The 26,793-nt window shown below is 36.8% G+C and overlaps 1 protein-coding gene across 4 annotated transcripts in view; it reads right to left on the bottom strand.

The window, feature by feature from the left end:
• Window positions 1–25,141, bottom strand: part of PDGFD (platelet derived growth factor D) — a 229,713-nt gene extending 204,572 nt beyond the window's left edge. For all 4 annotated transcript variants that reach the window (XR_010023358.1, XM_063092827.1, XM_063092828.1 and 1 more), the window contains exon 1: window positions 24,643–25,141. Coding sequence is in view for 3 of the 4 variants with exons in the window: in XM_063092827.1 (XP_062948897.1) it covers window positions 24,643–24,766 (124 nt within the window). In the remaining variant the exon portion in view is untranslated. The remainder of the gene's footprint in view (window positions 1–24,642) is intronic.
• Between the last annotated feature and the right edge of the window lie 1,652 nt (window positions 25,142–26,793).

Here is a 26,793-nt window from a genome sequence, read left to right as displayed (position 1 = left end):
GGGAATTGGGACGTGTACATACGAAGGGATTAGAAGGACTACTGTTCATCATAATAAACCCAGAGGGACTTCTGGTTGATTTTTTAAAACTATATACCTGTATTACTCTGAAAAAATAAACATCTATAAATTATAACATCAATGCAGTGAGAATGAGGTTCAGCTTGCATGTAACTTTTCATAAATATAACTTTTCCGATAGTAAATAACCTGAAAAGCATGATTATGCCATACTAAATCTATGTCAACACGCCTCTGCCAGGCATGTTCCTCCTGCACCAATACTAATCTGTCATCACTTTTATATTTTATTGAAGATGTAATAAAGAATAATCCTGCCTGCCAGACTAAGTACTTTTAAGAAATACTCAAACATTTGGGTCAACTCCCTAAAACATTTCACAGTCACATTTTACTATCATACATCATAGAAGTAGAAGGGACTTTAGAATGTCATTAATCCACTGTCTTCATTTTGCATATGGGAAAACTCACTACCATACTAGAGAATTTGCTAGAGATCCACCAGCTCGTCAGTGGCTGTGTTCAGACAACCCAGAGTTTCTCCTTTTCAGTCTACTGTTTGTTCCACTAAACCAGTATTTCTTGAACTCTGGTCTATTGAACACTAGGTCCATTATACCAAATGGCCTGCATAAAACATTAATAGAATTGTTAATATTAAGTGCTTTTTAAAATTTGTCTGTAGTTTAGAATTTCAATGATCCTTAAACACTGGACCAATACAGAAGTGCATCCTAAATAAATAAAATGCCCTGGTACTACTCTGATGACATAGCAGTGAATAAGAGAAATTCAATCCATGCCCTTCTGTAGCTTATCAACATCCATTCCAGCAGGAGAAAGGGGGATTGAGACAGAAAATGGATTAAAGTGTGATGACTGGCCCTAGAAAAACTTCATGGGAAGTGGAATACATTGCAAAGACCTGAAATCACAAATATGCCTGCAGATAGAAAATGTACAGTGTTGCTTCTAGAACAAAAAAACTAAAGCATATTTGGTAAATTTCATCATTAGTACAAGGAAAAGCTACTGTGCTCTAAAAAGTGCTGAGCCTTTTTAACATTCCATACATTAAAAAGTTACGGTTGAGTTGGCAGATCTCACTCTCTTGCCATAGACTATCTTATTGACAGGATGGATTGATAGTGCTGCTTGACTCCCACATAACAAACTCTGTGATAACTGATTATAATCTTCCATTGTACCTAAAATTATTCTGTAGCAATATAGATCACCTTTTTGTGCATTCTCACCTACTGGACATCTGGATTTCTCTGTCTGGAATTCTGTCTGTCACTCCTACCCTTAACACTCAGATCAAGCTGCTTCTGCAGGCTCTGTTGCTGACACACACACCCTCCCAGACCCACTCTTACCCAAAGCACAGAGCTGTCTCTCTGCAGAGAGATGCCAGGGTTTCCCATTGCTTGCACACAAGCCAACCACCCCGGCAGAAAATGAGCTCCTGAAACCAGAAACTGCATCTGCCCATCTTGTACCCTCCACATTTAGCCAACACTTGCTAGACTATAGGAACCCCACAACTTGGCCTAGGTTACAGAGGTGAATATTTTCTGAGCATTTTCTTATTAAGACAAATGATATAAACCCATAAGTTATGATAGCTAATGTATTGTGATAATTCCATGAGTTAAAGAAAAATAAAATAATGTGTATGAGGGTACTTCAAAAAGTTCGTGGAAAAACAGAATGTAAAAATACAAATCTTACCACGAAATTTTGGAAGACCCCTCATATTATTCCCAAATTACTATATTTACTGAATAGAGAAAACATTGACAGCCAATTCTAAACTTATACATTAACTTTTTCTCCATTAGAAATTTTTAAGAAAATTTAATGAGGAAATTCATACTTACGAAGCAGTTATTTTAGACAGAAATTTGTATTACAAAAGGTTTCACTATATAACCCATTTAAACAGAAAATTTCCTTGTTAGACTAATTTTGTTTTCCACTTTTCAAAATGCTATGATTCCTTAATTGGGTTAAATAAATTCTTATGTTTCCTCCTAGTCTTACGCACATTACAGTAAAATTGTGGTCCCCAAATGAGCAGTATAAACATTACCTGGAAGCTTGTTAGATGCAGAATCTCAGGCTCACCACAGATCTCCTGACTCTGCAAATATCTGCATTTTAACAGGATCCCCAGGTGATTATATGAATCACAGTAAATTTTGAGATGCACTTTAGCCCACCTGACTTTTTGGTCTGAATGTATCACCTCAAAATATAATGACTAAATACCTATGGGATTAAACATACAGTACAGTTATACCATACATTTTCTGGTGCTTTAAATTTTTTCAGAGTCCTTTTGTACACACATGCTCCCATTTGCTTCTTCCATTATCTGCTCTAACAATACTATAGAAAACTACAGAATTGTATTCTTTCCAATTCACAGATAACCCAGAAGGATTATGCAGTTAGTGAGAGGGTTGGAATGAAGCACAGACAGCTGATTCCTCATGCAGGAATCTGATGCCCCATTCTGCATCCTTGGAGCATTCTGAGAGAGTAAAAGTAACAGATAATCAATGGGAAAAGGTGAGCACCAGGTGTGCTGGGAGAAATTACTATCTGATAAGTGGTGAAAGAACAGGTTTATATGGGTCTAAACTGAGCTAGAAATAAGCTTCTGGAATAACAATCCCATCACAAACACTAAAGACTAAAGATAAACACAAAAATTATGTGTAGAAACTATTGCTTTCAACTGGATGAAGGATAATCCAGTGATTTTTTACCTGAAACAACAAAAACTTCACAAACAATGGCATTGTTGGAATCAACTGCATATTTTCTTGATTAATAAAGAAAACTCTTCCCTGAAAACCTGTATTAACACCGCAGACAGTGAAAAACTTTGGACTTTTGCCATGTCTTAATAAATAACTTTCTACGAACAAGAAAGCCAAAAGAAATATCAAGACGACAACTACTCAGGCTGGTGTACAAATTAAATCCTAATTAAACCATTTGAATATCAGAACAAATATAGCACAAAATTGTAATGCCAATTAGCATTTTGTTTATCAGTCATTACCATAATACAAAGAGCAAATATAACCATGTTATTTTAATAAGGTCATAATTAGAGAAAATTACTTTAGCACAAAATGCAAAGATTCATAGAAAGATTCACACATCAGTATTCCGGTAGGAAGAATCACACATCAGTATTCTGGTAGAGAGACGTAAAGAGATTGAGCTCACATGCAATCACTTAGCGCATGAAAAATCCTGTGAATCTAACAATTCTCTGTGCCCATGAACAATCCTCTGTGTTAAAAAGTGCTCAAAAAATGCACTTTTTGAAATGTAAGGTAACATAGGACTATTAGTCCTCTTTTTCTTTCTAAATTCTACAGGAAGGAGTCCCCCAAGATTTTAACTTCAGAGACATTCTCTTCCCCTTTCCTTTCTCCCTTTGGGAGCCTCACCCTTCAATGCAGATAATTCCAATGCCAAGCTCTCTCCAACTCTGCATTTCTTAACTACACCCCCCTCTGTACATCATACTGACAACTGAAGCAACATATCCAAACTCAACAATCATTTCCACCTTAAAATCTCCCTATTGTTAATGACCTAAACTTTTCCCAGTTATCTAGGCATTTGGAATTATCTTTAGTGGAATTTAAAGCCAATCAATTATAAATTCTGCTTATTGATTTTTACTACTGAAATCTCTACCTTCCTTTCTATTCTCAAGGCTCACAGCTATTTGTAGGCTTTTGTGAGCTCTTTCCTGGGCTTTGTCAATAGACTTCTATCTGATTCTCACTGGCTTTCCAATTCATTTTCATGTGGTTGCCCAGGAACAAAGGGCCTCCACAGACCATCTCTCCTTATCTTGGCTACCTTCTATCTCTCCTCTCCTCCAAACACAATTTATGCTGCTCCCTGGTGACACTCATCCTTGTTACCCAACATGCCTTTTCTTTCCCGCCTCTACATCTCTGCTTAGTCTAGTTTCTTAGCCTATAATGCACTCTCCAAACTCAGCCTTCTGAAACATTCTCATCTGTAGTGGGGTGAATGGTTCCCCCTCCCCCAAATCAATGTCTGCATTCTAATCCTTGGAACTTGTGAATTCACCTCATACAACAGAAGATGTGATTAAGTTCAGTATCATGAGAGGAGGATCTTATCAGGGATTGTCCAGGTGAGCGCTAAATACAATCTCAAGTGTCCTTATCAGAGTGGGGCTGAGGGGCATTTGGCACACACAGAAGAGGAGAAGGCAATGTGACCGGGAGGGCAGAGAATGAAGTGATGCAGCCAAAGCCAAGGAATGCCGGCAGCCAACAGAAGGCAAGGAAGCTCTCCTAGAGCCTCCATAGAGTGTGTGGCCCTGCTGACAATTCCATGTTGGACTTCTGGCCTTCTGAACTGTGAGAAAATAAATTTCTGTTGTTTGAAGCCACCAAAGTTATAGCAGTTTGATACAGCACCCAAAGAAACTAATTATACCATTTTTGTAGTTTGATCCAAACGCCACTTTCAATTCCGTAAAAGGATGCCTGACTTTCTGGGGTTGGTGACTGTCCCCAATTAGAACTATTCCAGTAGCATGTTTTCACACTTACCATACCAATTAACACCACATATTAATGACACTACTACAAATACAAGAGTACTTCAGAAAGTTCATGGAAAAATAGAATTAAAAGATAATGCAAATCTTTCCACAAACTTTTTGAAGTACGCTCACATTTACATCATGCATGAGCATGTTTACAATATACATAACACATAATACATCTAAATATATGTGTGAATGTGCGTGCACACCTATATACATATATATGTTAAATATTATCATGCATCTGGATATATGTGTGTATGTGAATATATATGTAATACACGCACGCACACACACACACACACACACGCAAGGGGTCTTTGGAAAGTTCACGGAAGGATTTGTATTATCTTCTAATACAATTTTTCCACAAACTACTTCAAAAAGTTCATGGAAAAATAGGATTAAACAAGAATACAAATTTTTCCATGAACTTTTTAAAATACCCTAATATATACGCATATACATATATATATATATATATATATATATATATATATATATATATATATATATATATATATATCCACAGATAATCTAATAGATTTTTTTGAATCTCCATCTTATCTACCTAGAATAGTGCCTTACTGACAACAGATGCTCAGTAAAAATTTGTCAGATCAATTAATGGGTTTTCAAGTTTTCTGTGAATTCTCTTATCACCAAGTTTCCAAATTCTTGATGTGGCTAAATGACAGTTTGGAGTTGGTAGTACTTTAGAAAAATATAAGACCCTGGGCTGGCCAGTTAGGAAAGAAAAGAAAAATATAAGGCCCCAAGCACTTCTTTGTGACTAGAACAAGGAAGAGTGTTTCCAGGAAGTGATGTTGCTATTCTAAAATTGTCTAGAAAATGCAGACTGTTTATAAGTCACCCCAACACGGTCAGTGCCTTCTGTGGGACTCAACACTATCACCCATCAGGGGGCAATGATGTAGGCCACGGTACTGCATCTCCACTGGGGTTTCAAAGCCACTTGCACTCAGGATGTCCTGAGGGAGGCCAGTAAATCACTCCATAACTACAGGAAATGCTCCAGGGGAGAGAGCTGCTCTCTGACAGCACCATGTCTCTGAGGTTTTCTCTAGGGTACTGCTCCCACAGCTTACTGAAAGATGACGGCCTGGTTATTTTTAGGGAGCTGTGGAGGTTTTCCTTCTAGTGTATATTTTCATGACCTATGAAAAATAGGATATTATCATTAATATTTTGTAAGGAAAATGAATTGTTTTCTCTATCAGGCATGCAATTTTAAAAGGTCTGCTATATTTTTACTTGTTTTTTGTTTTGTATTTATTTTTTAAATTTTCATAGGAACCTCTGACTTCCTCTTTGGGATGTGGAATACGTCCATATCAAGAACTGTTTGCTGGGCCTGTTTTAGAAAATCATTGATTAGATATTAATATTCATAATAAAACCAATATCCAGTATTATGTCTAGCCTACACACTTCTGAATGTGAGAAAGGAGAGCAAACACAAATTAGAAGGGGATCTCGAACCAATGCTTGTAGAATAAAGCAGAAACTCTGTGATTCTTGGAATTCTCACTTGACTTTGACCTCCGTGACAATATAAAATCTGGCAGCTGAAGGTCTGGTTTAACCTATCTATTTCTATACTTGGAAGCACCATTTACATTTTAGGGCAACTCAAGCTTTTGGGGGAAGCCTTAACCTTCCCCTGGTTCTGGGGCAGAGACCCCTCCAGGGTGCTCCGCTGGCCCTGTTATCACAACACTTACTCTGGAGCAAATAATCTACTGGCCTTGAGGGTCTCTAGACCAAACAGGCTACATTAGGGAGGAGAATCATGTCTCTTTTCCTATCATATCTCTAGTAATTAAAGTGCCTGGCATATAGTAGGTACTCAGTATATTCAGTAAATGACTGATGAATCAAGTGAAATTCACTTCCAAAGCATTGCTTCAAAACCAGAGGATTTACATTTTTTACCTTGGCTACATTGTAAAACAAATTTGTCTACTTTTCAAACACAGTTAAGACTACTTAAGACAGGTTAAGTTTCCATCCTTTTTCTTAACACTAGTTTGTATTAGCATACAAATTGCTTTTAGACATAAGGAAAGCTTCAATTGGCAAGTCAGGTGTGTATTTTATCCTGGCTTCCAACTTTATTTAGATTTATTTAGAAAGCAGAATGCTGAAAAGTCAAGCCTCTGGTGAAGAGACTGCAAACTTCCTTGATCTACAACTTTGACTGCAACATACTCCAGCAAGTGGAACACTGGAAGTTAAGAAATAAAATGAACAACATCTAAAAAAGAAAAACCACAAATTCTTGATTCTTATCACTACTTTTTTATTCAAAATGCTAAAGAAAATTATAGCCTCTTTATTTACCATAAAAAAGTCCAAAATGAGCACTACTTTGGAGGGAACAGGCAGACATATTTATGATACAATGAATACAGTGTTAGTGAAATCCTTTTTTTAACTCTTATCACTGATTTTTCCTGAGACTGGCAATTGTCATACTTAACAGTCAGGAGGCATGTGCAATACTATGGAAAAAGCAACAGAGGAGATGCCAGAAAACTTATTTTTAAATCCTGACCCTGCCACTGATACACTGTGTAACTTTAAGCAAGTCACTGCACCTCTCTGTGCCATTGTTTTATCAACCATAAAGCAAGAAGATGGTTCAGACTATCTCTAAGAAGGTTTCCAGCACTAATATTTAGTGAGTCTACAAAGTCATCATTCAAACATATCGTAGATACAACTGTTACTACCACTTGCAGTAAGATGTAACTTTTATTATTTAAGAAACACTTTGAAAAAATGTGGAAACATGAAAATACCTCCTACCCAATAAACAATTTAATACTGATATGTAAATGTCCTATCATATATTAAGGACTATTTCCCCAACATTGTGTTAAGTGCTTTACATACAGCAACTATCTAATCTTCACATTCACTTCATAATAGAAGCGGTTTTGTTGTTGTTGCTGTTATTTAATCTCTAAATCCTGAAAGGGGTTGAGCAATTTCCCAAGAATCCATAGCTAGCAAGTGGTAGGGGCAGGATATCTGCTAAGGTCTTGTTACCCTTAGTCATTATTCTATACGGTCTCTCATTAGGCTAAATTTTCTTTTCAAGTTAATGAATTTCATTAACCTCTGTTGGTATAAATTGGATGCTACATTGTACAATACATGCATCTCTTTAAGACGTTATGTTTTTCCATACACACACCGGAAGCCCTCTTATACAACACAGTTGAAATAGTAATGAATCAATTAATTTAAAATGCCAGTTAAAATGGGAAGTTTACATTTTATTTTAGCTTAAACGTCGAAAGATGCATTCCTATGACCAAGTTCTGATGAAGTACAAAGACCTTTTCTTTGAGTATGTCTCATACTGGTAAAATTGTTTATAATCATTCTTGCATAAACCTTATCCATAATTTCCAATTTCTCTTTCTTGAAAGTAGAGAAAAACTTAAAGACATATGTGAAGCAAGTTTTTCAGACTTTTTAGATTTATTTGACTTAATTTCCACTGTTTGCAGAAGAGTTCAGTTGTCTATCTCATACTTAACTGTTATGGACTAAATTTTACTCCCCCAAAATTCATATGTTGAAGCTCTGACTCCAAGTGTGACTACATTTGGAGATAGGGCCATTAGAGAAGTGATTAAGATTAAATGAGGTCATAAGAATAGGGCTCTAATCCTATAGTAATGGTGTCCTTACAAGAAGAGAAAGAGACACCAGAGATCTCTCTCCCTCTGTGTGCACAAAGAGGAAAGACCATGTGTGGACACAGTAATAAGGCAACCATCTGCTATCCAGGAAAAGATGTCTTACCAGAAATCAAATTTGCCAGCACCTTAATCTTGCACCTCCCAGCCTCCAGAACCGTGAGAAACAAATGTCTGTTGTTTAAGCTACCAGGTCTGTGATATTTTGTTATAGTAGCCTGAGCAGGCTAATACACTAACTCAGCAACATTTTTTTTAAAGCGACTCACTGTTAAAATTTAGATGAAGCATTGAATTAAACACTTATAGAGAAAAAACTTTTTTTTTTTTTGCATTCGTGTTTTGCTGTGTCACACAATATTTTGTTAAATTATGTAACTACATTTACATGTACAACTGGAAGACATATGTTTGGGAACAGACACAACAGAGCTTTGAGATATATATGTCTCAATGGTGGGAGCAAAAATGCGCCCCAGGGAAGTAACACAAGAGCTCTGCAATCACTGTGGGCATCAGTCAGTCAGGATGTTCTCTGTTAGACTAGACAATGTGGTTAATCCTTCTCCTGGGGTAAGAGAGCTCCTGCTGTATTCAATTGTTCATCTGATAGAGGGTATTTTCACTTGTTTCCACATTTCTTCAGAGCAAACTTCAAATGAAAAGCTAGGTACCTTAATATCAGGGAATGATCCAGATTTTGTGGAGTCCAATGCTTGTAAAATGTGAGATCCCTTTTTAAGAAAAAGAACACAAAATTATGAATATAAAATTAGATAACAGGACCTTGAAAGGGGCCCATCAAGGGAGAGAGCCTGAAGCTTAAGCCTCATCAGCATGAGTTAGTCCACCTCTGCTACCCACAGACATTTTCCTCCTGCTACAATTTTGAGCTTCATCTTGATCAGCTCTGGTGATATTCATTCAATCATTCAGCAAATATGTACTGAGTACTTCCTATACACCACATACTATTCCAGGAGCCAGAGATATGGTAGGGAACAAAAGATGCAAAGTCTTTATCTGCACAGAGCTTGTATTCTTGGGGAAAGATAGGACATAAACAAATAAAAATAAATGACATAATTTCAGGTAGAAATAAGTGAAAATAGTGCATACAAGGCACCAGGGCATACTAAAAAAAACAGTTGTTTTTAAAAACACTTCTTTGCTGAAAAACAAAAAGTGCCTTTGAATAAAATATTTTCAACAACACTGGAGTCATGCTGTGTCCTGACACATATAAAATTGCTGAAAAGATTCTGAGCTGGTGAAGGAGTTTCTTCCTTAAAACAAGCCTTTCCGATCTCACGTGCTTGTTTTGCAAACTAGGTACACTGTACTATGGTTCTTCCCGTGATAAGACATCAAAATGCGCAGCTAAGGTTTTCTGCACAAATAGAAGCAATAATTTTGCAGCAATGAAAGTTTTACAGGGCATCATCATATATGAGCTGCTCATGGGAACACAGTCCAATGAAATGTTTCTGAATTCAGTTAAGGAAAAACAGTACACTCTTACTAGCCATTTTACTTGATAGAATACTTTTGCTTGCCCAAATTATAAAAAAATTAAAGGCCATGCCAACCAAAAGCTTGGTTGAGATATGTCACTTAACAAAAGTAGGAATAATTTATATTTTTGTAATAATGTATATTAATCACCTTTAAATTCTGGGCCACATAATGGGAGATTTGAAATCTTAAAATGCAGAACAAAAGTTTTCAAAACATTTAACATTTTCCTAAAAAGTCATGCTCCTAAAGCCTTTAAGTCCAAAAAGATATGGGTTACTTAGTAAAAATCTGTTTCAAGTATGTAATAGGTTAACCGCCCCCCACCAAACAGATGGCAGCATTCTGTTTCTCACAAATCTTTTACTGATCAGCCAGAAAGAAAAGTTTTAAAAATGGTCAAGTAATAAAAAGGGACATACCATTGCCTAAGTCAAACTAAGTTGTAAATTAAAAGGAATATCAATGCTGGTTAAACAGTTTTTCCTGATTCATGGCAAAAAAATGAAGAAGTGTCAGCTGCTGTTTTCTTAAGAAGCTTCTCTAGTATCAGCAATTTTGCACCTGGCATAAAAAATGAGTAGCTTTGGTGACTGTAAGTTTATTCTATAACCTTAAGTTGTTAATAGTTTTTAAAAGAGAATACATGAAAGTAACCCAAAACATCAATTGTACCAAAGTTGACATTATAAGAAAACAAAATATAAATCACATTAAACTTGTTCATGCTATGTTATTAATCTCCCTAAAAAATGACTCCATCAATGTCAGCAAATTGAAACAAAGAGATAGAGAAACAGCTTTCATAAATTAAATTTTTTTATGATGGAAATAGACTAATGATAACTTGTGTTGATTTAAATAAATGATCTTAATATCTTAGAGCTGTGCTGTCCAAATTGGCAATGACTGGCCACATGTGGCTATTGAATATTTGAAATGTGGCTAGTCTGAATTAGGCTGTGTTATAAGTGTACAATTCATACCAGATTCCGAAGACTTAGGCTAATAAAAATAATTTTAAAAGAAATATCAATAACTTTCAAATATTTATTAAGCTTTTAAAGACAATATTTGGATATATATATACTGGGTTAAATAAAATATATTATTAAAATTAATGCCATGCTTTTTTTTTTACTTTTTTCAGTGACTACTAAAAACTTTTAAATAACATTGGCATGTATTTATATTTCTTTTGAACAATGATGGCCTAGAGTGGCAAGAGTTGGGTTCATTTATAGCTCAGAGCCCTTGGGCTCAGATATTCAACTGTAATTCTCTGATTCTGCTCTGTGCTCCAAATTTCCAATAATCTGAGTATTTGAAAATATCTCATCTAGATGTATCTCTTCAATGTTCTCATTTAATATACACTGTCATCACTGTACTTACATAGGCATACTCTGCACACTAATAAATACTCTGTGTATGGTAGCTATTATCAAGTAATTATCACAAAGTTAATTATCAAAACAATTATCACATCACTTTCAGTGCTTTAGTCTCAGCACAAAGTACAGAACAGGCACATAGTGGACTCACAACAAAACATTATGGAATAAGCAAATGAATAAACATATGAGCCAACAAATAAATGAAGTACACATTGAGTTAGGGAAAATTTTTAAGAATCAACTGTAATATAATGAAGTAGGATCATTGCCCTCTCATCATCTAAGGACTTCACCTCATCTAAAAAGTTGGTAAGATTTGGAGCCAACTTTCTAATATGGAGCTAGGGCAGAAGTGAGACTTGTCTTACAAGGAAATTCTCAAGGGTAGAGATCTAAATGCACCATTAAACTGCCAATAGTGATTTATCGGCCAATGAAATTTTATAAATGATTGGAAAACTGGGCTCAACAAACAAGCAAGTTCAACTATTCATCTTTCATATCAAGGACCCTATATTAGTTTCCTGTGGCTGCTGCAACAAATTGCCACAAATTTACTGACGTAAAACACATTTATTCTTTTACAGTTCTGGAGGCTAGAAATCTGAAATCAGTTTCAATTAGCCAAAACCAAGGTGCTGTCAGGGCTATGCTATCTCTGGAGACTCCAGGGGACAGCCTGTATCTTGCCTCTTCCAGCTTCTGGTGGCACTGAAATTCCTTGGCTATGGCTGTATTACTCAAATCTCTGTCTCTGTGATCATACTGCCATCTTCTCTTCTCTGGGTGTCAAATCTCCCTCATCTCTCCTGTAAGGACACTTGTGATTGCCTTAAGGATCCAACCAGATAATTCAGGTTTATCTATCCATCTCAAGATCCTTAACTAAATCAAATCTGCAAAGTCTTTGCCACGTAAGGTAATATTTAAAGGTTCCAAGATTAGAATATAGTATCTTTGGGGGCCATTATTCAGCCTAGTATGGACCTCTATACATGGTTTTCCAATCTCCCCTAAGCATTTACTAAAGATGGTCATTTTTGTATACCTGTACTACTTTGAAATTTTTATAAAGCTGAAAAAATACAACTAAATTTCTTATGTGCAGCAATTATGGGCTGTGGCACACTCACAAACGATTACTGTTCACATGTTGGTAGTGAGCTGCAGGTTTCGTGTTCTTACACTTTCACATGCTCGCCACTCTGCCCCATGTCTCCTTTAGAACTCAGAAACGGCAACATTCTGAAAAGCTTTCTCACTTCTGCTATCATGATAATGCTTTTGTCCCCCAAAGTAATTTGTTTTTGATAAACCCATTCACCAGGCAAATAATAAAGAGTCTTCACAGACTTCCTGAAAGTCTAGAGTGGCCAACCAGGAAATGTGTCAATCCATGGCAGTGCACATGCAATTGTTGTTCAGAAAATTATTTTCAACTAATCAATGTTTCTAAGTTAGATTTTCATAAACTTTACACAAGCATACAAACTAGATGTGTAAAGAGAACAAAGCAATAAAATAGTCTAAATTGTTTCAACATGTTTTAATTATACCTAAAATTTATTGAGGTCATACAGAATAGAATAATTGTATATTAATGACAGATTCCCATTATTTATAATTTTTTCAATGTATTTGGAAAATATGAGAGTTCCCTAGTTTAATTTACATTTCCAACCAAGAAAAGGTGGGAAAAAATATATTATGCACAAAGCTGTCTTTACCTATTTCTACCCGGTTGTTAATAACCATATTGCATATCATATATTAAAAAGTTAAGTCATAGTGGGTTGGTAACTGAGTCCGCATTTTTGCTTTTATGGTTTAGGAATATTTAGCCTAAAATCTGAACACACAGAGGAGAAAACCAAGAAAGTGTGACTCACAGCCCTATAATTAAAAGTTACTTTTCTGATCAACTTTTTAATTAATATAATGAAAATACTAATAACTTAATAAAGGATTTGTCTTTTAATCTTCGAGCAATATTGTACTCAACAACAGCTAAATGAATATAGGTATTTTTTCTGAACTAAATATTAGGATAGATGATTTATGGTTATAGTCTAACCAATAGGACAGAATCTTGAAATAGAGATTCTTAAAAAACGAAACAAAAAAACTCTAGGTCACATAATGGTGGCACACATATGGGGCTGATTTGTCCTATGTTTATTATATATATATATTTTTTCTCTTTTCAGCCAAACTTTAAGCTTTTACAAAGCAAAGACTGTGCCTTACCTTTAAGTGTTTCTGCTCCACAGTACTTCATCTAGAGCTTTGCAAGTAGTACTCAGATATTTGCTGAATGAATGAGGAGTGTGTATGTTTATTGCAGTTGGGTTTGGTGGAAACTAGTAAACTAAAGAATCAAAACAATAATAATGCCACAGTAGATTTTCACCAGGTATTTAAATAATCTCTCCATATAATGTACTTAAACTAAATTCCAAATTGCGATTACCCTATTCTATTTTTTTTTTAACTAACGAATGTTTAAAAAAATTTAAATTTCATGTTTAGCAACTTTGTCAGTGAGGTTTATGTTATTATAACAAATGTATACTTTTTTAATCCACTGAATAACAACTCTCTTGTTTTATCATCAGTAAAATAACATAGTGTAAACATGTTTCTCTATAGATAAATCTATAAAAAGAATGAAGATGTATTAATCTTTTCTTAACCTTCTATAGTCTAGTATCCAGACTGACTCTTAAGATTTGTTTCCTGACCTTAATTTATTTTTACCTTCTTCTTTTCAACACTTCTATTAGGTAGTAGGAATTTCATGTGAAAGTACTCAAATACTATTATTTGAAAGGTATACCAGAAAGGATCCATTTTAGTTAGTGTTATGTGTGGGGTTTTGTTTTTGTTTTTGTTCTTGAGACAGGTGAAAATTCTCCATGTTTCATTGATATTAACCAAAATTAACCCAAAATGTCATGCTTATGCCCAAGATGGCAGTCTAAAAGTGTGTGTAATCTTGGGATTCTCAATAAAGTCTTATGGAAACATAGAACCAATTCTTCACACCAAACCACTATTTACAGTGGCTATGAGAGCACTTTGCCATGTAAAAAGTACTTGAGAAATATCAGTTATTATTATCATACACCCATAATCATGAATATCACCTACTTTAAAACATGATATCAAATAGTTGATTACCTCATGTTCACTGTGCATGCATTTCATGTAGATATGTATTTGTCTCTTGCCTTCCTGCCTCTAGGTCTCTCCACATGGATGTCACACAAGCTCCTAAAGCTTAAAGTGTCCAAAGATTAATTTTCTATCTCTGTAACCTCCTCTTATCTGCTCTTCCTCTTATAGTACCTATTCTGGTCAATGATATAACAGTCACCCAGGCAATTAAGTCAGAAACCTGATAGCAACCCTAGATTCTGAGTATAAACACCTTCCTTCCCGTTTGCTTACAATCTGATAGTGAGAGGGCTCATATGGCCCCAGATCTGTCATAAAAAGAGGACAGTGATTGGCTGATTTACTGATTTATCAAACCTTATTGAGCTTCTCCCATGTGCCAGCCAATGAAATGTACAATGATGATAGCTAGCTGTATTTAATAGAATAAGTACATACACAAGCAGATGTCAGATATATAAATAAGTATTATTGTAGGCTTTATGATAGAAATATAGGATAAGTAAAGGAGTAGTCAATTCTACCTGGGGAGGGTTGGGAGTCAGGAAAGGCTAAATAGAGTGGTACAATTCCTTTATCTAAAATGTGATGCCTGATCTGTGCATTTGCTCAACAGTTCATTCAAAAACAACTGTGATGCACCTGGAAGAACAGCAAAAAAAATGATTAACACTGTTAAGGAATCATCATTGGAAGAATAACCTAATATTTTAAAAAACTAATTATTTTACGCTATTATTTACTGAATTGGAATGTTTACTTTAGGTACAAGTGGGATCACTCATTATAGACTGCAAGTGGTGAAATAAAAAGACAAGTCTAGGGCTCAGTGAAGAGGCAGAAGCAGACAATGTAGATTTATGGGGCATTTGTGCATAAGCAGCAACTGACCCTTTGGATAAAGTAAGAGAGGAGTAGTGAGAGAAGTGAGAAGAGAATGCTGAGGTCAGAGCCTTAGAAAACATACCAGTATTTACAGGGCAGACAGGAAGATGCAGCCAAGGAGACCCAGACAAGGAAACCAAAAAAAAAAAAAAAAAAAAAAAGAGAAAGAGAGAGTATTCAATGATACAAGAAAAAAAAAATCTGTGTGTGTTCAATGTCATATTTCTATAGTTATAAATATCCTTCTATTTAAAAAAAAATTATGTTTTATCCTCCAAAATGTTACAGTTGTAGAACTTGATAGGTTATAATATGACATTTTTATCTTTTAGCATTCTTTCTTTTTACAGTAACAGGATCCCTGTAACATTCTAAAATCTTCCCTATCTCTTGCACTATTCATAACAGTTATAGTAAAAGAATAAAACATAAAATGCACTTTTGAAGGTTTTCTCTAATCTTGCTTCGCCAAAGAACCTAAAATGAGTAGTGTGTTAGTTTTGGCTTTATTTCTACCGCCATTTCAAGCTTGTCATTTAGGAGTAGCTAAGACAAAGAAAGAGCAGTGTGAAGGCAAAGGGAAAGAATGTTCAAGAAGAGAAGGTCAATCACAGAGGAGACCACAGTCACAGTGACCTCACCCAGAGAGGTTCTGTGGAACAGCAGAGAATATTTCTAATTGCAACAGGTACAGGAGTGGAGAGAAAGTTGCAACACTGAGTCGTGGTGAAATTGAGGAAGTTTATATGATGAGAAAGTGAAGAGAAACAGTAAAACAACATGTGTGTTGTGAGACTGTGCAAAGGAACTTGAACACATTCGTTGGCTGAGCAGATGGAGCCAAGAAGAAGGGAAACTATGAATTTAGGTCATGGGGCTAAAGGAGTCAGAAAGAGGTGGAATCTTGCAAAGGACAAGGACCAAGAACACAACACACTCAGATACGAACTGACCAGAACAGTCTAATTTATAAGAAAACTGCTGCCTCCCTGATTTTGACATAGCATTAAAGCTAATACCAGGTTTACAGTGTTGTTGTTGTTCAGCAGCTATGTCATTTGTTGAAGCAAAAGCTTTGTTAAGTAAAGCAGGAGATAAAGATACATAAGGATCTATCTGTCTATCCAACTATCTATCTATAATAGCATAAGCTGATGTTAATCCAAACATTTTGCTCTCTAATTATGCAGTTGCTTTTATTTTTTAGCCAAAGAGCTAAACTTTGCATTTACTGCTGTTGAATTTTATCTTGATAAGATCAGCCCATCATTCTACCCAAGAACATGTGGATTCTCTGCAAACTATGGCCTGTAGGCCCACCGCCTGTTTTTCTAAATAAAGTTTTACTGGAACACAGCCATACACATTTGTTTATGCAATTTCTATTACTGCTTTTATGCCACAATGGCAGAGTTGAGTAGGTGCAACAGAGACCATAGGATCTGAAAAGCCTAAAATATTTACAATCTGGCCCTTTACAGAAAAAGTCTGCCAACTGCTGCATATGATCCCACCTATAAACTATTCTTTCCAGCTAAAATATGCAAGTTTGGTAGATGTGTTTACTATGTTCACGTTATTACAGATTTTGAACCTAACAGGGGCTATCCAACACACCAATAAAATCCCTGCTCACTACCCTCTTGACTAACACAAATTTACTAGTTACCATTAGAAAAATGATAATAATAGCTTATTAACATTCAGGCTACAATCATTCTTTCGCACAGATTTTTTGTAATAAACACTATCAATTTTCTGGTTGAATTTCATATTACACTTAAGCTAATACCATTTCCAGGTTATGAAACTGTTAAACCTACCGAATATATAATCTTAACTTTCCTTTCTGGGTCAAGGACATCATTTTAAAAAATCAACCACTTTACTGGGCTGTAATGTAGTAATTCCCTAGTGACACATAGAGATAGTTTGGAACTATTTTCATCTTATTCAATAGAAAGCTTCAGCCAGCTGTGCTTGCTTTGGTCTTATAAATATGACAAGAGGCAGGAAAACTACTAGCTGTCACTTCTCAATGCTAATAGTGTGAATAACTAGAGCCAGTCCTCCTGCCTATTCTAATACCAAACTCCTGTTCTATTATGAACATGGGAACCACATAAACAAGTGTGATGAAATCACAGAGAGAGTAAAGACAAATGGTCTTTTAGTGTCTACAACACGAACCTTAGGAACTCATTTATATACTTGGTGACATTAATTTTAGCTCACAAGTGGATTTGTTGTATATTTATTAGTTCATTTGGTTGTGTTTTCCATAGGGCAGGTTGCTAAATATAGCTAAATTCCATATAAGTGGGTTGACGCTATATTGCTTATTAAATGTTTCAATGAAATGCAGAACTTGTTATATTTTTCTCTGAAATGATTTATTCACAACACAGTACATTCAACCTCTGCTCACAGCTCACACCCAGAAATTGTCCCCGAGCCCCTTCAGTCCAGAGAAGGCTGGATTTCAAATTTTAAAATCAGAGTCCTAATATATACAACATGGTGACTATAGTTAATAACAATGTACTGTATTCTTAGAAATTGCTAAGAGAGTAGATTTTAACTGTTCTCAGCACAGGGAAAATGGTAAGAAGTGAGGTAATGCATGTGTTATTACCTTGACTTAGCCATTCCACAATGTATACATTTCAAAACAACATGCTGTACATGATAAATATATACAAATTTTATTTGTCCATTAGAAATAAATAAACAGGGTTTGGATCCCCATACCGGCCAGCCACCAAAAAATAAAAACTTAAATTAAATTTAAAAATAAATAGATAAATAAATAATACAATAAATTAAAAAATTTTTAAAGATTTATATTTTATAGTTATATTTACATTTATTTATATTTTTATATTTAATTTTTTTAATATATAAGGTTTCAAATCATGTTTGGTCTACTTTTACAGGCAAAGCACTGTGTCTAAAACTATTTGTCTTCATAAACACACTCTACAAAAATGTGCTCATGTAAAAAACCTAAAATCTAGAAAATATCACTTGTCATAATGAAAGACAGCTCACATGTCTGTGCTATGGTGCTTTCACAGATCTCCCGACCCCCTAATTATACAAAAACCACTAAACTACACACCCCCCAAGTCAAAAAATAATACAGTATTAATCTATCAATATTAAAGCTAATATATATGTCAGCATACCAGGGTGAAGATCAGGGAAAAGATATATTATTATATGCATCATCAATGCTTGTAAGAAGCAAGGAATGCTTCCATCTTGTTCTGGAGAAAAAAAAGTCCTCAGAAGAAAATATTCCTTGCTGTATGCGCACTTGTGCACTTTAGTGTCCTGCGGGCTTATTCCTTTATTTATGACTTACATTTGGTGGTGAAATAACGTATGGGGAGGCAGAACATTTTTTGCTGCAGGATTTGTCTTGGATTCTCCTCTTTTTACTATATATTATCCCCCCCGTAGCTTTTTGTAGAAACTGTCCTTCACATAAAAGTTAATATAAAAATGCTCCCTTTGAAATTGCATTAATTCTGAAAGGCAGGCTTTTGAAATAACTTAAAATGTTGTCAAACACTAGACAGGTGTTTTCATTACCTTATTGAGACCTCAGATACAGTTAGTAAAATCCTATGTGCCATGCTGAGCTGCAGAGAGGCATCCAGGGTGTGGGGACCTTAGAGATATTATGAATCACTGGCCACCTGGCATTTGGAGATTTTGAACTTGGAAAGTCACTTATGTCCTCTGCTATCATACCAAAAATGAAATACTTCAGTCTGTGTCCATGTTCCACAGGTAGTGGGGATGTAGGAAGACTGACCCTGCTCCCATCACAGGCCTGGCTGATTCCTCAGAACACTAGCACTCAGCATTCACAGAATGGGCCATGTCACTCTCCCAATTACATCTTTCAATGGCTTCCCACTGCCCTCAGCATAATGGCCAAACTCTCTAAAATCACTTCCCAGGCCTTCCACTAGTGGACACTTGCTTACCTATGTTCTCACCTCCAAATCTTGGCAAGTGCTCTTCTCTCCACTGTGAAACACCACGCTCCTTCCTCACTGCCCCCAACTTCTTAACTCTTATTCATCCTTCATTCCTCAGTTTAGACAGCACTTCTTCTGGGAAGCCTTTACCAATCCCTCAAGTCTGTATTAGATACTCCTTGGGAATTTCCACACCTCAGTGCATTTCTTCCACTAAAGCACCTTTCACACTAAACACTGCTTTCACACTTTGTGAAATGCACTTTTTTTCAAAGAAACATCTTAATGATGAACTCAAATATGTGAAACAGAAGCATGAAGATACATGTGGAATTGTTCTGTTGAAGAAGGGGTGGAGAACCTAAACCTACAATATATTCAGCCTCCCTGGTACCCATGCACTGACCTCTAAGGCACTTCTGGAGAATCCCGGCACTCTCCAGAATTCATCTGAAAGATAAATAGAATACATTGGAACTGACTACTTATTTGTCTATATTGTCCACTAGACTATAGGTTCCAAAAGAAGGCAGAAACCATGTATGTTTCATTCATATTGTGTGAGATAACCAAGGATCTAGTGCAGGATGTGGCCAATATTAGGGATATAAGAAATAGTCATTGAATAAACAAATAATAATTACAGCAAGGGTCAGCAGCAGAGTTCAGGATAAAGAATTATTTATGTGTTACCTTTTACCTTTAGAAAATAGTCCAGATCAAGTAAAGATTGACCTGAAAAGAGAGAGCCTTGAAAAGAGGCCAGGTAGCTCAGATACTAGCTCACTTCCACCCTAAAATCATCTTGACCTTTGTGAAAAATTAATGTATTAGCTAAATGACATGGCATAGATGAGTTAGGAACATCCTACATCTGCTTCGCCAAAAAGATTTTCCTATTTTAATAAAAGGAGAGATTTTATTATGGTGTTCAGGAACTGCCTTTTTACACTAATCAGATGATTTCAGCAAATAAAGTTCAAGAGTAAGTTCCAAAGGAAAGTAATTTGCATTATGACTCAGCTCTCAAGGACAGAGACAGAAATGGGCATATTGTTCTTGACTCTTAGAATGACGGGTCTGGGAGACCACATATGTTCGGAGTCCTGTGTGATAGTATGCTTATGCTTACCCCTCGTCATTAGACATCAGTGACTCTGTGGGCTCTGCTCTACTGTTTGACCCTAACGTTCTTAAACAATACAGTTTTGCTTTCATTCACTGAAAGAGAAAATCCCCGTAGACAAAAATGACTGTCAATCAATGATCTTACGATGGTATTTACTGTAACTCACAACCTAGCAGCATGCTGCACTACATGGTATACAAACCTGGCTGAGCTCTCCTACTTAAAAAAATCTCTGTTAACTAATATTACCCATGGTGGCAAGTCAAAGCTATGTTGCATTTAAAATATGTAATCACTTATGCTTTATAAGATTATGAGGCTTTAATATCCTTAGAGTTGAATGGAAAATATAAAACACAGAAGAACATAAAATTGAGACACTGATCTGATTCTTAGCTTTCGGACACCTTAAAAATAATTTGTATTGTCCTCTGTTATTGTGCCTTCCCTGTAAGGTCTGACTTTTACACTGAAGTCAATGTGCTGTCTGTCATCAAAGATGACAATACAAAGCCATGTTATTTAAGAAACAAGCTTGATTACTTTAAAATCTAAGGCAGCACAATTACTAAAACTGCAGGCCTATCACTAGTTAATGATAATATAAAAGACGATTCAAGTACTAGTATATCAACCAAACAGAACTAAATTCAGAATTGCTTACCACCAACACCTGTACTTCCTGAAAGCAACTAAGGTCAAGAAAATGAAGAATGCATCTGTATTCTTAACTCTCAAAGCAGGAAGTTCTATCTAGTTAGATCTTAAAATATAAGTAAGTAACACTCGGTTAATTGCTATGTTTACACTTCTTGATCCACACTCTGAGCAACAACTAGTTGTGACCAGTTACTATAACAAAAGTACCAATTGCATTGGCAGTAAAGTAAGAGTATCTAGATGCTATTGCTAAATTAAGATTTTCTCCATGTCCAGAGGAAGACACGGTAATCAAAAGTATATCAATTTGAGCAGGAATAATAAATAATAAGTATGATATAAGGAAGAGTAAGTACTCAATTAAGTACTATAACTTATTATATTTAAATCTTTCTTAGCTATAAAACCTAGCTTCTTCCTGGAGGGAGGGATCACATCCAACCATTCTCCTCCACTGGGCCACCTTTAGCTGTTCTGCAGGTGGAGGAAAGGCTCTGAAGATATCCCTTTAGAACAAGAATACATTGTATGGAGTTCTGGAAGGCTGGGATAGAGCAGCAGACCAGTCTCCTACAATGGGTAGAAGAGGACTATCACTTCGCAACCCTAACACTATTCATTTCCATATCATTTCTTAGCTACTCCAGTTATCTGGAGCTGTTTGGCACAGTAGATCAAAAACAAGTTTTCTGTAGCCAGCTGGATGGGATCCTACACACCTAATGCCCTGGACAGGATGTATGTCCTCTTTGTTCCTTTCTTGAGCCCAACATTAGGCAGCAACTATCAGAGCTGGCAGAAGCAACTGGATGGCATTCAAGTGTGAAGATGGTCCCATCATCAGATAATAGTTTCTTAAACCTATATTCAAGGGTCACATCTAATTTGTTATTGTGATTTCCTACCATAATGTGAGAGCCAGATCTTCTTTATTTTTTGAAAGCCAGATCTTCTAAAGGACCTGAATTAATGTTTAGATGCTTTTATTTTTTATATTTCCACTGATTATATTCCCATCCATGTCCTCCCCAAGCTTACAGCCTGTCCTAATATGACAAATGAGCAAGAATATTGTCTTCCTCAATAAGCCATTAGGAAAATATGGGAGAGCAAGATGAAAATGTTTGAATTCAGAAAAAGGGTTTAATTTGCTAAGTTATAACTGTCAGATAAACTACTGCCATTACGATTTTCCAGATTATGTCTAGACTCTTTCAACAACCCTTTATTCTTTCTCTCTCATCAAAACTCTACGGCAATGTCTCTCAACTTTTTTTTTCATCATCGCCAATGCGCCCCCCCCAACTATTGAGCCCTTTTAGACAATGTTTTTCTAATCACCCACCTACCTATGAAATGACAATACCACAAATTTCACCCCCTTGGGGGCAATAGTACCCTTCTTTGAGAATGTATGCTTATTTATGAAAAAGCTGCCATTTGAAAATTTCACAAGCTAACAACCCATTATGAGTGTTAACTTTTCTTACTCTACATAAAACACATTTTCTAATGTCTAACTACCTTCTTTTCCTTCCTAGTCTTGCTTGTAAAATGAGTTTGACATTGAGAAAAGTACTGAGCAATCAGAACTAATCAAAGTGTGTGTGTGTTTGTGTGTGGTACGTGGACTGTTAGAGTAATTATTAAACAACTTTGGCTAAAATATGAAGAAATCCAGAGTAATTTTCAAAATTTTGACAAAATAAAGAATTTGCCATATAGACTAGACAAATGTAGAGTTTTGACAGTAAAAACTAAAATGAGATTATTCCCTTCCAAAAAAAAAAAGCCAAATTTCTGAGCTACATGACTTGGTTTTTGTCAGAATTCTGGGTTAATGGGCAATGGTTACATACTTTTCATTTTCCGTCCTTGACTTCTTGTAACTGATACTCGGGAGGCTAAGGATTACAAAATTATGGCTATGAAGTCATGCAAATTATAAATGGAATTTTACTTTATGCAGCTAAAAGGGCATATAAAGTACAAACATTCACAAATGTAAAAAATCAACTAGGAGAAGATCTGTCCCTACTAGAAACATTATGAGTGAAACAAAACCACAAAAGTTTGGGTTTGAGCCTACACCTTTTTTTTTAAGTTTAGTTAAAAAAAAAAAAAAAAAAAAAAAAAAAATTAAAGGGTTATCAAAAATGCACTTCTGGAATATTTTACATAAAAACATTGTTATAAAGTAAGGTACACTGTGGCTTTCCCCACCACACACTTATACCACTACAGGTGACTTGAACACACTGAAATCCACAGTCAACATGTCACCCAAAAATATAATAAAGTTTTTTTTTTTTCCTTCTAAGTCCAAAAGTTTTTCAGTGAGGTCCAAATTAATGACACATCATTTAAGGAACTGATAAAGGATTAAGATGGCTAATATGAATTTACCAAGTAAGACAGTCAAATGTTGCCAGCTCAAATAGAGAAGCCATTAAGAACAGCCTAGTGGTCTCTTTGAAGGATGTGTTAGAGCTTTAAACAAGCAGGACAGAAAGATATTGATATAAGAAAACAAAAAAAAACAAAAAACAAAAAAAAAAACCCTAGAGTTGGTTCAGGTACATGGCAGAAACAGCTGCAAATTGCTGGGAACATCAGCTGCAGTTGGGAATTGAATAAATCAACTTCAGATCTCGGTGGAAGCCCCAGAAAGTAAATAAACTCAACTTACAGTCTCTGGGACCCAGTGACCCAGGTGTCCTCCAGAGTAAAGGAAAACAAACAAGTCTGCCTGGGACCTTGCTTACAATAGTTATTTCAGGAGCATTGCTCCTTGCAAACACTTGGAAAGTCTTTTGTGCAAGGAAAGTAACAGCAGAAACCTAGTCCCCCTGTGGTATAGAAGAAATCCCAGAAACCCTAGTCTCCTAGGCTCCGAGTTTCTGGGCCACCCTGTAATTCAACGGGAAAGTCACTTAAGGGATGTAAAGGGCAATATGCTGCACACCGCCATCTCCTGAAAATAAATAATATATAAATAAATTGTGTGGTTCCAGATACAACTGCGGGACTAAAAAGCATCATTCCTCCTCTCCCAGTAAAAAAATAAAAATAAAAGTAAATCTTCCAGAGAAAACCGCTCTTGAGTCCCTCCACCTATCTCAAATGCCAGGTCTTTCCGCGTTTTCAATCTAAAAGGTTATGAGCCTTGACCGAGGGGCGGCGCAGCCTGCAACTTTCTCCAACTCCGGGGTAAGGCACTGCATCCTGGTATCAGAGACTACTGGACACCAAAATGACTTCTCCAGGGTGCAGCGAGATGGGCCACCTGACCCATCCTCTCCCCTCCGGCACGTGTCCCATACCCTTTCAGTCCCATTCCGGCAGAAGGGGCTCTCCCAGGACTGGAGTCAGGCCTGAGACCTCCTCCCCGAACAATGCATTCAGCCTGGGATTTAGACGAAAACTTAAAAAACAAGGAAACAACAACAGAAACAACAGCGACAATAAGAGTTGATTTTTTTATATTAAAAAAATGAAATGAGTCCCTTACCATCTCGCCTGAGGTTGGCGTTGCGCAAAGCTTTGATGGATGCGCTCTGCGGAGTTGCAGAAGTGTCCCGATAGCTGCAAAAGTTTGCGCAGACTACAGTGTAGACGAAGATGAGCCGGTGCATTTGGGATCAGCGACCTAGGGACAGAGGCGCTCCAAGAAAAAGCCGGGTTCCGCTCCCGGGATGGCCGCGCCGCCCTGCGCTCTCGCCCCTGCGCTCGCCCCGCGCGCTGGCCCGGGCCGCCGTGCTACTCTCCGAGCTCTCCCCAAACTTCCTGCATGCTGAACTTTCTCAGCGCGTGTGGGTGCTGCACTTCCTTGTGGTGCCGAGGGTTGATAAATGGTGACGACGGGACAAACAACAGGTTGACGTTTGTACGCCCCCTCCGGTGGCCGGCTGCTGCAGCGCAGGCTGCAGGGGGCGGGCGGCGCCGCGTCCGGCCGGGCAGGGACAGGCGAGCGAGCAGCAGAGTTCTCTGGCTTCTCCGCCTTGGATGCCCCCGAGCTGCGCGCGGTCGGGCTCGGAGCAGCGGCGCGAGCAATCCAGCTGCCCAGGCCCGGCCCAAACCTGCTCCGCCACTGAGCATGCCCAGTTTGACAGTGGGACAGGACTCTTCCACAGCCCTAGGCTTTGTCATAGTTGTTGGACCAGAAAGGGAGCAGGGAACAAGGTGGCCAGGACGAAGTGGGAGAGGGTGGAATCCTAGTACTTCTCCAGAGGTGACTGGCGCATCCACCCAAAAACCATAGCTCTTGCCCTGGTGATGGTGGGGTGTTGGGTCCAAAAATTTTAAATGGACTTGGGAGCGTTTGTTTTACAATCACCGAAATCAGATTCTACTTCAAGATCTCATCATCTGTATAGTGAAAAAATGCAATCGCAAAGGAGCTCCATTCTGAGGTTCCCTTTGGGTTTCCGTCAGTGTGACCCTAGTTGAGTCAAGGTTAATGGGGGGGCGGGGAGGGGGACAATGCGTCCTTCCTGTCTCACAGGACTGTAGCTGTGATGGGCCCATGTGGTGAAGTGTACAATAAGTGCAATAATAAAACTTCAAGGGGGTTTTTTATATCCTACCCTCATCCCCTGCAGGGTAGAAGGAGCTAGAGGACACAGTGGGGCTAAGCAGGACAGGCAGGGCAAGGTGAAAAAGTTGTATGAGAACATTCTGTTGCTTTGTTCTCACAGTCCATAGGAAGAGGCGGGGGCGTTGAGGCCTTTGGGGCCTCAATAGGTGTTCAATAAAAATATATCGAGAGGAAAAGGTGTGATACAAAGATATAGTATGATTGTTTTAATTTATTTTTCATATGAATTTCAGACTAACTTACCAAAACATTGCATTTGCCATTATATTTTAAATGCTTATAGGTCAGTTAGAAGAACATGAGCCAACACAATGAAATCAGATTTATAAATATTTATTACTGTTCAGACAATGTGCATCAACTATTCTATATTTAGCCGTTGTTCCACAACATTCATATAAACTAAAAAAGGTGCACCTATTTTTTAGAAAAATTTAAAAAATATAAGAGCAACTTATAATAGGTTCATGTATAATGGCATTTATCCCAAACAAATATTCTGGTGGTATGGATTTGACAAAAGGGTAGGTTAGGACACGATGCTGTTTTCATCATGTACTCTTTGTGTTACATTTGTAGGACAAAAGAATGGTGTTTTTTACTACTTTTTAAAAATATTCTTTCCTTCTTTCACTACTCATAAAAAGCCGCCACAGAAAAGGAATTAAATGTAGCGTGACCTTCTTGAAGCCTTCTCATCTCTGCAAGTATTTCACCCCTGTGCTATTTTTTTTTAACTAAACTTCTACCAATTTTTAACTTGTAACTCATGCAGAACCTTTCTCTTGACAATAGTAGTCATTTTATGAAGTTTACTCCATTCAAAGAGGACTTTCTTCTCTTATTCATCCTCCACTAACTAGATTTCAGAAAAAGTAAAGCACTGTGACATGACAATTTAGTTTCTTCTCTGCCGATAGACTATTGAGCTTGGTCAATGTTGAACCTTCATGCAACTTTGATCCCTCCTTGTAAGGTGGGGGTGTTATATTAGATCACCTTCAAGACTTCTTTCAGAATTATAAGTATTTTATTTTTTAAGTCTTACCTTTGCTCAATTTCTCA

Source organism: Cynocephalus volans, chromosome 4 (genome assembly GCF_027409185.1).
Source record: "Cynocephalus volans isolate mCynVol1 chromosome 4, mCynVol1.pri, whole genome shotgun sequence".
Lineage (NCBI taxonomy): Eukaryota > Metazoa > Chordata > Mammalia > Dermoptera > Cynocephalidae > Cynocephalus > Cynocephalus volans.
This window is presented reverse-complemented; position numbering and strand designations above follow the sequence as displayed.